The sequence below is a fragment of the Ceratotherium simum genome, chromosome 1 (assembly GCF_057802395.1).
Source record: "Ceratotherium simum simum isolate JZ-2026a chromosome 1, ASM5780239v1, whole genome shotgun sequence".
Classification (NCBI taxonomy): domain Eukaryota; kingdom Metazoa; phylum Chordata; class Mammalia; order Perissodactyla; family Rhinocerotidae; genus Ceratotherium; species Ceratotherium simum.
The window spans coordinates 50,556,361-50,572,082 of NC_141900.1; the positions used below are offsets into that span (position 1 = coordinate 50,556,361).

General features: G+C 38.2%; 1 protein-coding gene across 2 annotated transcripts; it reads right to left on the reverse strand.

Moving 5' to 3' along the window:
* Nucleotides 1-630: 630 nt before the first annotated feature.
* On the reverse strand, nucleotides 631-9,664 carry AGR2 (anterior gradient 2, protein disulphide isomerase family member). Of its 2 annotated transcripts, XM_087427941.1 has the most exons (8): nucleotides 9,595-9,664; nucleotides 8,722-8,867; nucleotides 8,399-8,462; nucleotides 8,228-8,280; nucleotides 6,759-6,832; nucleotides 4,575-4,638; nucleotides 2,465-2,548; nucleotides 631-1,245 (listed from the first exon to the last, which is right to left on the reverse strand). In XM_087427941.1, exons 2-8 carry the CDS (start codon nucleotides 8,858-8,860, stop codon nucleotides 1,196-1,198), a joined length of 528 nt encoding a protein of 175 aa, XP_087284067.1. In that variant the 5' UTR covers nucleotides 8,861-8,867; nucleotides 9,595-9,664; the 3' UTR covers nucleotides 631-1,195. The 2 variants fall into 2 exon arrangements, with proteins under 2 accessions (XP_087284067.1, XP_004431473.2); XM_004431416.3 differs by lacking the exon at nucleotides 9,595-9,664 and having other exon boundaries at nucleotides 8,722-8,894.
* Nucleotides 9,665-15,722: the final 6,058 nt, after the last annotated feature.

The following is a 15,722-nucleotide window of genomic DNA, read 5'->3' on the forward strand; positions in this document are numbered from 1 at the left end:
GCCCTGAAAAAGTTAATAATGCCAAAGGATCTATTCATAAAAGAATCTATCCAAAAAAAAAAAAAGTTAATCAAGATGGGCAATAGATAATATGCAAAGCATTGTACAGACCACCACAGCCATTCAGGGGCCAAAGTCAGTGGGGCCTGGGTAGTAAAGAAATTCCATATAACAATGATTGTGAGATTAAATATGTAGTGAAGAAATTAATACACAGTACTAATTTTTTTCAGGCAGGACGAAGAGTTAAAAGTAGCTAAAACTCCTCCCCTATCTGATACCACACCCTCTTACAACATTTACCAAGATAAGTAGTGACCTCTGATCTCCACCCCATGCACATGGTATCACTGCCCTTTGCCCTTCCCCCAGCCAGCCACATTTTGGTGAAGAAGGTGGGAACCATTCAACTGAATTTATTCCAGGCCAGTACTCTACAACCTTGAGAGACCAAATGTATTATAAGGCTCGTTCTCAGGATTTCTTTAGAGTGTGTTCATGGTTGCAGATGATCTTTTCACAGAATTAGTTTTCTGAAGGAGAAAGCTACCTCCTAGAGGCTTTCTCTGCGCGTGTTCAGTTGGGCAAAATCTAACTGAAATTGAATTACTATATAAATAATAAAGTGTGTACATAGGAGTTTCTGCTCAGGGTGGAGAGGGATTGCCTTCATGTAGGTACCTGATTTTCTTGGGATGCCTTTCTCCATACTCTTTCATGCTAAAGCATATTCTTGTTTGATACTTCTGTTGATTAAGCTCATGTCTATGTTTAATCACCCAATGAGAAACAGTAGTGTGGTAAGATGATCACTTTGGTCTTTGTTGCTTGAACTAGTTTTGTCTTGTCTCCTCTTGGAGCATTTTGTGTGTATCCAAAAGTCCTGTCTGATGAACGAACCAAGTAGCTGTTCTGTGAAAGATCAATTTTGGAGGGAAAAAAAAACAGTTTGAACACCCCCAAAAGGATTTATTTTTTAAAAAATCATGGCTCACTATGGTAGTATACAGTGTTGTTTTCATATGTGTATACTTGAAACCAAATTTAAAAAAAACAGCTGTTGTAACATCAAACCATAATCTAATCAGTAGGTCCACCAGTGCTTCTACATTCTCCAAAGTCGTCTAAAATCTCCTCCAGTTCCAAGTGTCAGGGCCTAACACAGAGGCAAGAGCTTGGAGATTTTGCTTCTTCTCTACAATTCAGTCTTCAGCAACTTGAGAGCTTTCTTCATGTTGTCAAGCACTAATGGGGGAAAAAGTAACGAGAGTGAAGATGCGACCAGAAATTATGTTAATACCTATAGTAAACCCCAAACTTGGGTACTCTATTCATTATTTTAATGGGTTTTATTTTATCATAGGGTAAAGAGTTGGTCATCTTTTGAAATGTTTTTCTAAAATTATAAAATGTCTTCATTACAACCCGTTCTCGTCCAATATTTATTAAATGCCTTTTTTATAAGGCACTGTGATATTACCTGTGCAGGATACCTGCCTTTAAGGAGTCCAGAGTCTTATTAAGATATATGCTGTTATTGTGAGAATAGTCAGTACTTGGGATGTACTTCCCCTGGTCCTCCCAGCACCCATCTGAGGCATTGCTAATGGACCATGATGATCTTTCTGCTGCCCAGGCACAGCTGCAAAATCCTTCCTAACATAATGTTCTAGGTAAGTGCTGCCTCATAGAAATTTCTGTGATGATGAAAAATATTTAGTGCTTGTGCATTGAGTACTTGAAATGTGGTTAGTATGACTGAGGAACAGAATTTTAAATTTGAATTAATTGTAACTTAATATGAAACGGTTACATGTGGCTAATGGCTAACATCTTGGGCAATGCAGTTCTAGGCAGCCACTAGTCATTGAGCAGAATTGCTTCTTAGGACAAAACCTAATTTTCTTCCCAGAAGGACTAATTAGGTGTCACAAGTAGGTACAGTCTCCCATTGAGGTCCTCGTCTGCCTTGAGTCTCGTTCTCTCTCTTTTTTTTTTTCTATTTTATAGCAACCCCAGGGGAAGTGAGTATCTTGGCAACTATTTGGAGCTATCTTTCGCACTGCTCTTTAAAACTGAACTTGAATTCAACTTCAACAAGCTGGATTAACGTATTTCACTTTTGTTATTTGGAAAAAAATATTTAACAAAGCATGCAGATGACTACAACTATTGCACTCAGTTCTGTGGTAGAAGGAGTTGTGTGTTAGTGTGCCTAAGAGAAAAACCTGAAAAGCAGATAATAGGGTAATAGAATCCTCCTAGAGAAAAAGACACCTCATCTAAATAATTCATCTTCAATTGAAAATTTAAAAAATGAGATCAAAGTGAATGTGATTTGCCTGAGGACACAAGAGTCAACTGATTCTGTAGTGTCCCTGAACAGAGCTTTCTCTCCCCTCACCATGTGGACTCTACTCCCAGCACGACAGCAATAGAGATGTACAAAGGAGGTAACACTTACGGAGAGCAGCATCCGAAGGTTCATAAGCATAGAGACGATTTGAATATCTTCCAGTGATGTCAGCTCTAACCGTCAGGGATGGGTCTACAAAGAAAAAACAAAAGGGAGTGGAGTGCTATGTTTCCAAGTAATCTCTACTGCGTGATGAAGCCTACGTATTTATCCACGTCCTATGAAAGGAACACGGTATATGTCCCCCTGGATCAATTTCTCCTCCCTCCACTCTGCGACCCAGCCTCCAGCAGTCAGCACCCAAAGCCAGGCTGAGGGCATTCAGCAGCTGCACAGTGCGATTTGTGGAAAGATTATGAACACTGCTGTCCTATCTATAACAACCTGAAAACAGGATAATAGATATTGTTTGGGGTGTGTTGGTTTTGGTGAAAACATTGGCATTCTCTACTAAAGAATTATTTTAAACTTTTGAAATGATTATATTCTAATTGAAATGTGCTACCAACAGCAACCTAGGTAATTAGAAGCCCATATCCAAAGACAGTTTTCAAAACCAAGGTTTTTTTAAATGAATAAAAGACTGTAAGCCCTTAAGAATAGCAAAGGTCAAATAAGCATGTAGTGTCTATTTTCCACTTTATTGTTAACTAGCTGCATTTTAAAAATAGAGATTTAGGAGTCATCCCTTATGTATACATATATTCCTCTGGTTTAAATCTATTTTTTTATGTTTTGTATTTAACTTGAAGTTATCAGTTAATGAGGGAAAAAAAGATATTTTTCTAATTTTTGTAATAAATTAACATAAGAAAGTCTTTTTAAACACCCAACCATTGGCTTACAATCCTGGTTGCACACTGGAATCACCTGGAGAACTTTAAAAAATACTGATGCCTGCGTCTCACTCCCAGAGATTCTGATTTAATTGGTTTGAGGTGTGGCCTGGGGAGCTTGATTTTAGAAATCTTCCAGGTGATTCTAATGTGCAGCCAGCATGGAGAACCACCGAGCTAGAAGAGCAAGCTGCCTCGGAGCTGGTTCTTACAATCGAAGGAAACAAATGTGGGTTAAAATGCCCTTAGACGGGAATACCATGAAAAGAATTTCTGTGCAAAGTGTGACCTATAAAGTCCCTTTCAATTTAAGTGTTCTGAATTTTCTAAATCCTAACAAAACAAAACCTATAAAATTTGCTCTAGTTCAGCCTTACTTTTTCCTTCACTTTTTCTCTCTCCTGTTTATATGTTTAGTGAGAACGTGGATGAATTACACAGGTGAACTGCTTGATTAGCGTGAGCTCTGCTCTGTGGTTGATTTAATTATGGATTGTCCTTATATCAGTATGACTTTGATCAAAGCCAAACTCAATTCATTTGTTCAATCATTTAAGAAATATTTACTGAGAGCCCATTACAGGCTGGGCTTATGATGGTGAGCAGAAACAGATACAGTCCCTGCCATGTGGAACTTATCATCCCATGGGGGAAAATATTTATTAAAAATTAACCAATAAATGCAGATTTATAACTGAGTAAAGTGCCCCCATTGAGAGGAACTTGGTGCCACAAGAGCATATAGTGGGGATTTGGCCAGGTCAGTGAATGACAGTGATGACTGGGGAGTTAACTAGGTGATGTGAGCATGCAGAGGGGCATGCAGGAAAAGCTTTTCAGCAGAGGGAGCAGCATATGAAAAGTACCAGGGGCAGGAAGGACCATGGCTCTTTTGATTTTATTTTTTCAGCCCATGTTCGTAACTTGCCTAAAAACAATCATCAAAAATGTCAGAAAGAAAAATCCAACACACAAATCGAAAGTTTGCCTGATTGAAAATAAATATTTACAGGCCTGATGTATTCAGGAAAATGATCAATACATTTAAACAGTTAACAGGGTGCTTCCTTCTCAAATGTATTTGTGGCAGAAGATGAAAAGTTAAAATTAGCAGAGGAAAAAAAATGTGGAAATAGATAAAAGCTTGCATTTTCTAATGAAAATATGTTGTGAAACTTAAAGGAATGTTATACCCCTTGCTAGAACTTAGTAGAGGCATTGGCCATGGGGCAGCAGATGAGGGTGGGGGAGGACAGAGGAAGAGATATGGCAGCACTTGTGTAATTTTCAGACTGTTGCATCTCATTGTCACTTTTACTTACCAACAAACATAATCCTGGGGACATATTGGCCATCAGGAGAAAGATGTTTGTCAGTTGTTTCATACTAAGATTAAAAAAAAAAATCAGCTTTCAGTTTGTTTACTCTTCAGTCATTTTCAAACTTGTTAATTCAAAAATGTGTCCATTACTGGGCTAGACATCTTAAGGTACTGTAAGGCACATCTCTTCCACAGAGAGTTTATACTAGAGATGGGAAGGCAAGTTACATGCATGAAACAATAAATAAGATAGAGCAGAATGTGATGCCGAACGTGAGGTAAAGAGCTGAACGTATGTGATAAACAAAGAGCAAAAAAGCTCAGGAAGGGAGAATTTGGAAGGAGTTATAGTGTTTGGGGAAGACAGCTTGGATGAGCTAGGAGGAAAGAGATTAATGAAAAAAGCAGAAGTCATTCTTGGAGAAATTACAGAAGCAAACAGGATTATCTTGAGCATTCATCTATCCATTTATCAATTTCGTATTTAGAATGTCCTTTATTTATCAATATACAGCACTTATCTTTAAGTCTATGGGAGATACAGGTAGGAAAATGAATATTGAAGATCCAGTGGGTGAAATGTTATGATGGAGGATATGCAGGTGCAATGGGTGTCCAGAGCAGGACATTTGACCCAGTATGCAAGTTCTACTAGGACTTTCTGAAGTGGGAAAGGAGCAATCTTAAAAAATGAATAGGAGTCAGTTACCTGGAAAAGGAGGTCATTCCAGGCAGGAGGGAGAGATTATGCAAAGGTAGAGGAAAGGCATAGCACTTTCTGGTATGACCAAGTGTTTGGGGAGGACTGAAGTATAGGGATACATAAGGCCGTGGTGAAAGAAGATGCTAGAGAGCTGCTTCAGGGGCCAGCTCATGAATGGCCTTGCACAGCATGCATAGTGTTTGCACTTGTTCATAAATAGATAAGAACTCTGGAGGAATATTAAAAGAAGTACCATGATTCCAATTTGGTGTTTAGAATGATACCTTGACAGCCATGTTGGATTAGACAGGATTTATTTTCGAGTCAGGGAGCCATTTAGTAACACTTGCAGTAAGCTAGGCGAAGTGAAAAATTCTTACACTAAAATGGGTCCTCAGTTTACAGGGAAGTGACCAATAGCAAGAATATTTAGAAGTCAGAACCCCAGGCTACCTGACTGCTAGAGTTCGTGAAAAGGAGAGTCCAATCTAGAATAACACTTTCAACGAACTAGGAAATAGAGAAAGAAGAGCTATTTGAAAATCCTGGACCAAGCTGATAAACTCAGTGCTGAACACGTTGAGTGTAAGCTAATTATGAGGTATGTGGACCATAGTTGTTTACACAAGTTGGAAGTTGTTGTGTGTTTTGGCAAGATGTGGGAATTATCAGTATGTGGGTGTTGATTAAAGGCAGATGTAGGTGAAGTTGTCCATAGAGAATATAAAATATAAAAAGAGAAGTAGGTCAAGGAGAGATTCACCAAGGCGCTAACATTAAGGGGTAGAAAGAGGAGGAGGAGCATGTGGAAGGGAGGTGAGGAAGAACTACCGGTGTGGGTGCCCTTTGGAGAAGCCATCCTGTCAACCTGTGAAGAGGACAAGAAAGAGAGAGAGAAGAGGACACATGGTTGGGTAGAGTAGTTGTTTGAGTTGTTTATTGTTTGCTTGTTTCCATTTGGAAGGAAAGTGGAAACTGTATACTGAGTAGAAAGAACTTGCGTAGGCAGAAAGCTTGAACATCAGGAGGGGTGGTGATGGTGAAGTAAGGTGGGAATTCATGAGGCTAAAGCACAAGTGGAAAGATTAGATTTGGACAGCCAGAGAGCTGTCTCTTCCAGGGAGAGAGGACATGAGGAATAAGAATGGGTATAGAGCAGCCAGGACTTCAGGGGAAAAGGGCACAGGAAGGAATTTGCAAAAGACAAAAACCTTCCAATTTTTACAGCAACAGAGGAAATCTTGACCACAGGAGAGTATTTTTTGGACGACCTAAAATTATTAATCACTAAATGAAAATATAGACATGCAAGATAGATTATTAATAAAATAGAATATCTTTTTTCTCTCTAATCTATGAGATGAGATATTTGGAACAGATCCCAGTTAATGCAGTATGACACAGATGTATGGGAAAAATGATGCATCCATTTCCAGTAATGAGCCATGGAGAAATGTCAGTGATGATGAACAGTAAACTCACAACTAGATTGAGGAGGACAAACTGCTCTGCCAATTTCTGGATTTCTTTATTTTCAGCAAACACTTTCTTCAAAGCTATAATATAAAGAAAAATCAGTAAGCATCCATCTCATCACTGGTTACAACCATTGTTCTCTATTTTAATACAAATATTAAATTATATTTGTATTTTTACTACAATACTGTATTTTTAATACAATATTCTACTTTGCCCCTTCATCAAATGATTAGTGAAGTAATATCTAGGCCATTGACTACCTTTGCTTCTTGCCATTCACTCATTCAATCATTTATTCATGCATCCATTTATTTCTTTCAACCCATATTTAATGAGCAGCTACCATGTGCAGGCACTGTTTTATGCACTGGAAATAGAGTAGTAAAAAAAAAAGTTATGTGCTTTCTTCATAGAGTTCAAATGCTTGTATAGGAGACAGACCATAGACAAGTAAAAAAATAAGTATCTAATAATTTCAGGTGGAGACATGTACTTGGAAGAAAAATCAAGCAAAGCAAGAGGTTTAAGAGCTATAGAGTGGTCAGGGTAGACCTCTCTGAGGAGGTGACATTGAAGTGAGAGAGTGATCCATTCTGAGATGTTGAAGGTCTGTCACACTAGGCAGAGGGGACTGCATGAGCAATAGCCCTGATGTTGGAATGAGCACAGACGTTTGAGGAAAAGCACAAAGGCCAGGCTAGACAGAATGGAGAGAAAACAAGGGGAGAGTGGTAAGAAAGGAAAAAGCTAAGGGCCCGATCATGTCCAGCCATGTAGGCCGTGGCCAGGAAATTGGATTTAATTTTACCTGGGATAAGAAGCTACATGAGCATGTGAGTGATTGGATCTGATTTATGTTTAACAGCCTCACTCTGGCTTATCCATGGAGAACTGACTAGAGGGTGACCAGTTAGGGGGCTGTCACTGGATTCTAGACAAGATGTTATCTTGGTTTGGACCAGGGCAGTAGCAATGAGGCAACACCAAGTGGCTGGGTTTGGGCAGGATCTACATAACACATGGGGCCCAGTGTAAAAAGAAAATATGGAGCCGCTTGTTCAAAAATTATTAAAAATTTGAAGACAGTGACAACAGAGCTTTAAACCAAGCATAGGAACATTCTAAGCACTGGGCCCTGTGCGACTGCACAGGTTGCATGCCCATGAAGTTGACACTGGCTTTTGGATATGTTTTGAAGGTAAAGCGATGGTATTGGCTGATGTATTGGATGTGGGATATGAGAGAAAGCAAGAAGTCAAGGATGAATCCTAGAGCTTGTTTTTTCAAACTATGCACCAATAGTTAACACCAAACATGGAAATATTTGAAGTTACTTTAAAATACGTTTTTACTACATAAAATATTCTTTTTTATTCAACTGTGCTGAGTGCTAAGGATATAAAGATGAGTGATCTGAATCCTGGCCCTAAAGCTAAAAGCCAAAGGAAATTATATTTAGAAGAATAAATTACCTTGACTGTGTGGGCATTCATCCAAGTGGTGAATAATCATCAAGGGTTTGTTGCTTTAAGAGAAAAAGAGAGATTGGATAATTTTTAATGAGTAGGATTTCATGTATAGCTAAATATCACTAGATGGTGCTCTTGAGACCTTTGGAAGAACTCTGTAACCCTTGTCTTTACCTTGTCTTGGATTTGTATAAAGCTTCTTCATATGTCTGAGTCCAGATGAGTTGATCACCCCAACCTAGAACAAAACAAACCAGTATATGTAAAGCTATTATAATTTCAGACCCAAAGCTGTTGAAAAGCAATGGTAAAACTGGGATAAATATATACTCCCAACTAAAGAAGAAAAACCTCTGGAGAAAGTAGAAACTATTATAAACTTTGATAAATCTAGAAGGAACACATACAAAAATATGCTCAGCACACAACTTTCAGCTCCCAGAGTTAAATCTTTCCCAACTAAGTAGCATTGGAAGCCAGTGAAAGCTGACTCCTACCTCTGGAGAGGGTCTGGGGCAGTTTGGGTCCAGAGTCCTTTGTGTCCTTTTTAGCTCCTGGTCTGACTGTGGTGTCTTTGGCTAGAATGTAGGAGAGGGCCACCAGGAGCAAGAATGCTGACACTGAAATCTTCTCCATGGCAAATCTGGTATGGAAGACAAACAAATAAGCAAAAAGTCAATAAAACAAAAGGGAATTAGCAGTTTTCAAAATCTTCAGATTGCATCACAACCGTGGGATACAACAGGAATTGAGGCTGAGATGAGATTGAACACATGCAATTGGAGTGAAAAACTACCTTTTTCAGAATTTTCCTAAGAATACACAGTATGAATATCTATCTGTCTATATCTCTATATAGATATGGATCCATATAGATATACATATATGATGTAGATCTCCATAGAAATCTACAATATAGAAATATGTATAGATATATTTTAAGAAAATACATAGAGGACTATAATCTTATAGCTAAAGGAATTTACTTTTAAATTTTATATTTAAAAAATTTTATGTGCTGGCCCTGTGGCTTAAGTGGTTAAGTGTGTGCGCTCTGCTACTGGCATCCTGGGTTTGGATCCCAGGCGTGTACCAACGCACCGCTGTCTAGCCATGCTGAGGTGGCATCCCACATACAGCAACTAGAAGGATGTGCAACTATGACATACAACTATCTACTGGGGCTTTGGGGACAAAAAGGGGGGAAAAAAAAGGAGGAAGATTGGCAATGGATGTTAGCTTAGGGCCGGTCTTGCTCAGCAAAAAGAGGAGGATTGGCATGGTTGTTAGTTCAGGGCTGATCTTCCTCACAAAAACAAAAAAACAAAACAACAACAACAACAACAAAAAATTTTAGTTCTAGAAGTCACCTTAGGGATTAAATCCTCTTTTCCCACCTCCCCAGTGCCTCATTTTATGGATGAAGAATCTGAAATTCAAAGAAATGAAGACTTATGAGATGGGCACAGAAGCAAGTCTTTTGGATCTTGTCATTTTGCAGTGCTGGCTCCCATCTTCCCATTCTGAAACAATTACCCTAAACTTACATACTTCTGTAGCATTCTGTTAAAATAGGAACATGGCCATTGAAGAATAAGATCTGAGTAACATGATTCCTTATTTCATTTAGAACCTGCCAACCTTGTCACTTAACTGAAGACTTATACCCATACAACTCTCTCCCTAGCGTAACATTTACTCAAACTCTATATGTTGGTTCTGAATTGACTAAGATACGTCAATGCAAGTTCCTTCCAGTGAAATAATTCTTTGACTCTCTGTGTGGGCCTGTCTAGGTAGGTGGTTGTGGGCATGCACTTTAGTGCACAAAAATATTCTATGGGACACATAAAACAGAGAAACCAATCCCATGGATGTCTCTTTGTTAAATTTTTTTTCCTTTCCAGTATTACACAGTTAATTCTCAGAGAAAGTTACACTACTGTGAAGCAGATGCTTATGAATAGGAGAGTGAATGGCAAGATATGATCCAAGAATGAGTGAGGGCATGAGCTAGCTAGTAAAGTGAGTTGCACTAGCAAATCACTAGGGCTATCCAGGGACCATAACATGCAAGGCTGGAGACTTGGGATTCTAGTAAAGCCAAAGACTGAGATTACTTAAAAAGAAATGTCTAACTCTAATACTGGTATAGGCTTTGAATTAAATCAAATGAACTCTGCAAAGGAAGCAAGATGAACTATCAATGCTTTAAGGGAGAAAGTTTCTTGTGTTCTGATATCTTGAGTGGGATCTTTGCTAAGCATTAGCTGATTAAAAAAAAAGTGTTGCTAAGTTACCAAATCCAGATGATGCCTTATATTAAACTGACTAATTATCCATGTCATAGTTGTAGCCACAAAATGTCTCACTCAAAAAAACATAAGCAAAAATCAGGGATACACTTTCTTCATTTTCTACACCCATAAAGATGCAGAAATGCCAATAACAATTGTAACTTAGAGTCCTGCAGAAACAACTCAAGTGTACTACAAGTCAACAATTCTTAGCCCCCTTAGTATAAAGACTTCTTTACAATGTAAAAAAAAAGACCTTTTATGTGAGAATAATTATACTTTTGTCAGAAACATATCATGGCAAAGAACTGCTTTAAATTTATCAACAAACATTTGATGTATTTTATTTATAGCGACAGCATCTCTGTATATTGGAAAATTAATAGTAAACTGGTGGAGAAGTATTTTATTTACTTAGTCCATTGACAATTCTTGTAGTGCAAGTGGCTATCAGGACCCCTGCGATAGCTCTGCAGCTTACGGTTGGAACTATTGATATAGTACACGTGTTTTATGGCAGGCTGACTAACGTGACTCCTGCTGTACAAACAATCTGCTCTGAGCTGACTTTCTGAGATTCACTCCACTGAGTTTTCATAATATGCATAGACTGTGCTCTGCAAACTTCACATATAAACCACCTCGAAACAGAACGCTAAACATGGAAGATATTGATAATTTGGAGACACACACACACACACACACACACACACACTCTATGAAACCAGCACTTTTTACTGCTCACTGTAGCTCTGTCTTACCTTTAGCAAGAAATGACTTGCAAGAAGTTTCAGTGTCCCTATTCATAAATGCTTCAGAAAAACAACCAGATCTCTCCTTTTACGGCCTAGCCCATGAATTTAAAGATTGAAGAAGCAGCATGGCTATCTTTAAACCGTTACAGAAAAAGAAAACTGTTTTCTGATTTGCAATAATATTCTGAATTGCAATTTCAAGCAAGCACTCTGAGCTGAGATTTCACAGTTCTGTGGGACTTTGCTTTAGCCCGTGGGAGAAAAGCACAGCATTAGATGGTGACCAGGGCACAGTGACTACGACAGAAGACCCTGGGCCCTATCCCAGGCTTGAAAACTAGAGTTCAACCACTCTTAAACCTCTCATTTCCTAAGGGAGAAAGCATTACCTTGAACCAGCTCAGGAACATAGTGCTCTGCCAGCTCTGACCAAAGAGAGGCTCCAGTAAGCCTTTGGTGGAAATTCCATTATTTCCTCTCCAAACCCCACTTCATTGCCCTTGGAACTACCTTGCATTTCTCTGCCTGTTGATTGCCTGCAACTTTACCCAGTATTCAGAAGCCAAAGCTCAATCTAACAAGTGCCCTTCCAACACTGTTGTCAGGAGCCTTACCTGGATCTCCCCACCCACCTGTCTGTGTGAGCCAAGTGGCCTCGATGGGGTCCAAGCTTCCTAGTGTGCTAGCTCAGCCGGAGCCTCTATTTATGCACGGGAGCACACCTCAATCCCACCCACTAATCCCGTATTTACATGTTGCAAACTCAGAAAGGAACTTTCCTTTTCCAAGCGATTGTCTTCCTTGGGCTAAAGATTCCCTTGTTTTTAACAATAACGTTGCAGAGAGTATGCTTTCCAGTATGCATGTTTTTAACTATTTGTAAAAGCGCATTGTTAAGAGAGTTGAAAAAGATGGGCAGAATGCCAAACCCAGGTAAGCTTTAAATGAAGACATTTGATTTGCCTGAAGGCTGATTTGTCTTTACGTGATTGGATGGAGTGTGTGGTTTGTAGATTTTTTTTCTCCCCCTTGGGCAAATTGCCTTTATTTAGTTAAAAACACACCAGAGATGATTCACAGTTCTAAACTCTGCAGTCATATAACCTGCTGTCCTCCATTGGGGTACAAATTATTTTCTATGATACACTTCCCTCTTCCTGGCAAACCAAATGTCCATTCACTATTGGTATGAAAAAAATACAAATCAAGTACTCACATAATATTTCAAAACTGAGGAAGTTATTATTGAAAAAAGATACCTAACGCTATGAGTTTTTATTATGTTGTAGTTGAATATATACAGCAACTTCCTCCAAAGAGTTCAAAGGTATTTCACAGATATTCTTTCATTTAATAGCAAACTTTAATAGCAGCTACGCACGCAGGAAGCCATTTACCCCATTTTTCAGACCTAGAAGCTAAGGTCTGCAACAACTTTTTTTTTGCTCAAGATTATGCAATTATGCACTAAAGATTTTAAGCCTGAACTCATTTTCTGTAAAAAATTTCAATCCTGAGTTTTGTTCATGAAGCTATGTGCAATCCTTAAAAGCACAGAATGGGGAAATCTTTAACAACAGAAAATAAACTAATGAGATGCAAGCCCTATAAAAATAACTTTTGAAATGAGTCAGGATCCTAATATTTAAAAAAAAAATATATGTATACATATATTTTGATAGACTCAAAATACTTGTGGGCAAAATAGTGATTCCCAAAATATTGAATTTTCTTTCAAGTCTAAATGAGTTTACAAAGATAATTTCTTTAGGAGTTTGACTGAAAACAATGATTTGAGCTACACTTTTAAAACTGGAAAGGCTTTTATATAGATCCTTAGACTACTCAATTCAACCCCCTCATTTTGCAGATGAAAAAACAAAGATGTTAAAAAATTAATGACTCTAAAGGTCCCACAACTAGTTTAGGGCATTGCTGGGACCAAAGCCCAGGTGTCCTCTAGTCCATCACCTGCTGACAGCAGGAAGTGGGCAGGATTTGGTGTCACAAGATTCTAGTCTGAGTCCTGCACCCTGGTGCTTGCTCACTGGACAATCTCAGGCATGTCATTTAACAGCCCTGACCCTTTGGTTTCTCTATCCATAAAATGGGGATAATATTACTATATGTGATAGTTTCGAGTATTAAATGAGGTTTTAATGAATTAAGAAATGAGAAAGTACTTGGTGTATTTGTTTGCTAGATCTGCTGTAACAAAGTACCACGGACTGGGTGGCTTAGACAACAGGAATTTATTTTCTCGCAGTTCTGGAGACGGAAGGCTGAGATCAAAGTATGAGCAAATTTGATTTCTTCTCGTGCCTCTCTCCTTGGCTTCTAGATCTTCTTCTTCTTCCTATGCCTTCACATGGTCTTCCTTCTGTACTTGTCTGGGTCCTAATTTCCTCTTATAAAGACACCAGTCATCTTGGATTAGGGCTCATCCTAATGACTTATTTTAACTAAATTGCCTCTTTAAAGACCCTATCTCCAAATATAGTCATATTCTGAGTTACTGGGGTTTATGATTTCAACATGTGAATTTTGGTGGGACACAGCCCATAACACTTGCTGTTTAAAAACATCTCTGGTTTTTTATAATTAAAATGGTGTCATAATTATTCTGCCATACTCCTGTGCCTAATTCTGTGTCAATAAAAACCCAGTATTTGTCATAGTGGCTAAGGTATGGAGGAAGGAAGTAGTTACCAGAACATACGCTACACACACATGGTGACTGGCATCTTGGGCATACATATCTGTCTTGGTGTGAAGCAATTAGAGTTTTGTAGATGGTACAAGTTTTTATACATTTGTGTCATCGTAATTTTAGAGGTTTTTATTCAAGCAGATTTTAATCAAGCAGATTTTAAAGTAGGTTATTTTCAAAATTTGGAGACATAATAATAATAACTAGCAACTATTGAGTATCCAGTATGCACTGGGTACTCAACTGTATTATTTCATTAATTCACTCATTCATTTCTTCACCAAATATTCATTGAACCTATTTATGTAGCAAATATTATGCCAGACATTAAAGATATGAAGATGAAAAAGACATGGTCAGTTATTGAGGTAGCCAGACACATAGATAAATAATTACAGTTCACGTTGGTAAGCCATGCCATGGAAAAAGACAAAGACGTTGAAGATATTGTCCCTGCCCTAAGGTTACTTACAATTTGATTGAAGAAGTAAAATAGAACCTCACTAAAAATTAACCATCTACATGAGAATAGCATGCAGTAGGGACAGATAAGTGGTATAGACATCAGCTGTATTATTTTTCAAAGGATGTAGAGATTACTATCCACTAGAATGCTCAAATTGGTAGTAGAAAGCAAGATTTCCAGATGGAAACAGTGATAAAAAATTTGGAAAATATGTTTGTTGGATGTTTAATGTGACTAGCCTATTGGAGTGAGATCCATCTGGGTAACTCACAGACAGTAGGTTTGGAAGGGCGTTTTGGGGCTATTTGCCTGGAGTCTTGAATGCCGTTATCAGGAGTTTAGACTTCACCCTCAAGAGGAAGTGTCCTGTGGTGTTTAAGAGGGCAAGTTGTGGATTCAGATTGTTTCAAGTTCAAATTTAACTTTACGACAATTACATACTCTACTGACCCCTGCAAATTATTTAACCTCACTTGTAAAGATACCTCACTTGTAAAGTGGGGATAGTAAGACCTACTTTATAGTAGCTGTAGAAGGTTATATAAAAAATTGAGGTAACGTGCTTAGAATGGTACATAGCACATAGCAATCACTCAAAAAATTAGTTATTATTACAGAATTTGTCACTTGCTTCTCTGTTTGATAATCATTTAGGTCTCAGTCTATTTACTCTATTAACTAATATTAAGTCTATTTAGTCTATTAACTCCTGACAGCAGAATCTTTGATTCCTCTTTAATTATAGCCTATCATAAGACTTAAACTTTCAACACATATTATTGGAAAAATTAATTTGTCATCATAACAACCTCACCAGACATCATTATTTTTTTTGAAAAACAAGGAAATAAGCTCAGCTGAGTGGACATAATTGCCCCAGAGACACACAAAACTGATAAGAGTAGAGAGAGGATCTAAAATCTTCTATAACTACTGATAATCAATCCAATATTCCTTTCGGGCTACCAAGCTGCCCTCTGATGTCAGGAGGTAAAGAGATAAACCTGTAGGCAAATGCTAACCTCACAAAACTGAACAACAATGAGCCTTATGCAGAGGAAAATGAGAATAGCTTCTTGTACTCAAAGACTTTGCCTCTAGAGGAACCTTTCAAAAAACACGCATCTAACTGCAAACCAAGTTGCTGAATAAATAAGCTCTCCTCAAACTCTAGCTTAGAGAAGTAGACACAGAGCATTAGTGTTTTGACGTATAGGAAGAGTTGATTGCCATTTGAGTTTATCTTAATATCTGAGGGGGCTTCTGTGCG